The sequence below is a fragment of the Buceros rhinoceros genome, unplaced genomic scaffold, assembly GCF_000710305.1.
Source record: "Buceros rhinoceros silvestris isolate BGI_N320 unplaced genomic scaffold, ASM71030v1 scaffold27410, whole genome shotgun sequence".
Lineage (NCBI taxonomy): Eukaryota > Metazoa > Chordata > Aves > Bucerotiformes > Bucerotidae > Buceros > Buceros rhinoceros.
In genome coordinates, this window is record NW_010388292.1 from 2,555 (window position 1) to 4,379 (window position 1,825).

The following is a 1,825-nucleotide window of genomic DNA, read 5'->3' on the forward strand; positions in this document are numbered from 1 at the left end:
GCTTCTCCATGTACGGAGCCACCACGTCGACCACCTCGCTCTCGCTCAGCTGCAGGTTGCCTGACACGTTGCAGCGCAGGTCGTTCCAGTCGGAGCGCAGGAGCTCGAAGTCCACTGAGCTGACGCTGAACGTTCTCTGCCAGTTGATGGAGTCCTCCAGCAAGCTCTGATGCAGCTCCCCGGTCTCGTAGCTGTAGTCTGACACCTCTTCCTCTTCCTCCTCCTCCTCTTCCTTCTGGCCCTTTCCCTCCTCCTGCTGGGACACTGTCGTTTCTGACATCTTCAGAAAGGATGTCACCCGCGTCCCCTCCGAGTGGGTCACCTCAGAGGAGTTGTAGTCGGAGGTAGCCACTGTCCTGCCTGGGGCAGGGGTCGTGTCCTCATGGGTCTCCCTGCTGAAGAGCCCCTCGGTCCCCAGGGCGAGGAGGCTGGGCAGCGTCCACCGCTCGGTGCCTAGCTTGGACAGCCGGTCCCACCTCCTGCCAGCCGTACGGGCACTCTTCCGCCTGGCACGGTTCCTCTCCTTGGAGATATTGCTCAGGAGCCAGGGGCTCCGGCGGCCAGACACGGCATGCAGCTTGCTGGCAGCGATGGGATGCCTCTGAGGGGTCCTGGAGCGAAGATGAACTTTCTTCAGAGGCTTTGGGTAAAGGAAGATGCCGGGGAAGGCCGGTTCCTGGGACGGGGCTTTGCGCTTTCCCGGCTGCAGCCTGGTCACGTAGACTTTCTCCTGGGCTTTCCGGGGCTTTTTCTCCTCCCTGGGTGTTGCGGCCTTGCTGGGACCTGGCGTTTTGGCTTTGCCACCAAAGATGGGAACAGAGAGGTGGGGCTGGAGGCCCAGGACCCCAGCACGCTTTGAAGATGCCAGCAGCCCCAGTTCATCCTCCTCACCCTCGCCGGGATTCTGGGGTAACCAACTGAGCATCCGCCCACGGACCTGCTCCGGCACAGGGCCCGCATCCTCCTCACCGTGGAGGTCCTGGGGGACAGTGGCCGGGCTGGCACTGGCCTGGTGGGACGTGCCCCATCTCCCCAGCTGCCCAGGAGTGCCCGCCCCAGCCCGGGCCTGATCCTGCCTGCGGCGAAAGCTGTAATAGTCCAGGTCATCTCCGTAATCCCCGGTGACCACCGGGGCCTCTCTCCCTTTGGCTCCGGGTACCAGCCCAACGCTCTTCAGCTTGGCTTCAGGAGGTGGGTCTGTGGGCTCAGGGCTGTCTGCTCCTTCCTCCTCCTCCTCCTCATCCTCCAGGAAATCTAAGGAGGAAAGGCAGAGTTCAATACCCCCAGGGTCCCGGCCTCCTGCTGGCCCAAGACAAGGAGGCAAAGCTTGTCTCCAGCAAGAGATTAACCTGCGAGCAGCCACTGGGCGAAGGAGGCTGGGGGCCGCTGGGCACTTCCCGGTGCTCACCAGGGCTGGCAGCCCCAGGCTCTGCCCATTAACCCCTCCGAGCCTCAGCCACAGCTCGGCACCACTCTTATTCCACCCAGGAGCAAACCCAGCCTGCCAGGGCTTTGCCGGGCTGCAAACCCCCAGAACCAGCTCCTGCGGGTGCCCACGAGCCCCCCCAGACTCCTCAGCAGGTCCCGTCGTACCCTGCTGCCCGCTGACCAGGCCAACCCGCGAGATGCAGGCACACAGGTTCAAGAAGCAGGGAGGGCGGGTCCCATCCCTAACATCCCGCTGCGCTTTGTGGCCCCCCAGCATTGCCGGAGCCGCCCCGATGAGCCGCGTCTCCGAGCTGATGGGCTGGCGAGGGAGGACGCCGGGGGCTCAGCCCCATGCCAGCTCACGAGAGACGCCCGAGACGCCGCGCAGGGGGGGCGG

At 64.7% G+C, this 1,825-nt stretch overlaps 1 protein-coding gene across 1 annotated transcript in view; it reads right to left on the minus strand.

Annotated features, from left to right (window-relative positions):
• The window catches only part of B4GALNT4 (beta-1,4-N-acetyl-galactosaminyl transferase 4), a gene marked incomplete at both ends in the record, with an annotated part of 15,623 nt that overhangs the window by 2,548 nt on the left and 11,250 nt on the right, over window positions 1-1,825 (minus strand). Inside the window, 2 exons of the mRNA XM_010145507.1 lie at window positions 3-166; window positions 299-1,254. Of these exons, the coding sequence (XP_010143809.1) occupies window positions 3-166; window positions 299-1,254 (1,120 nt within the window). The remainder of the gene's footprint in view (window positions 1-2; window positions 167-298; window positions 1,255-1,825) is intronic.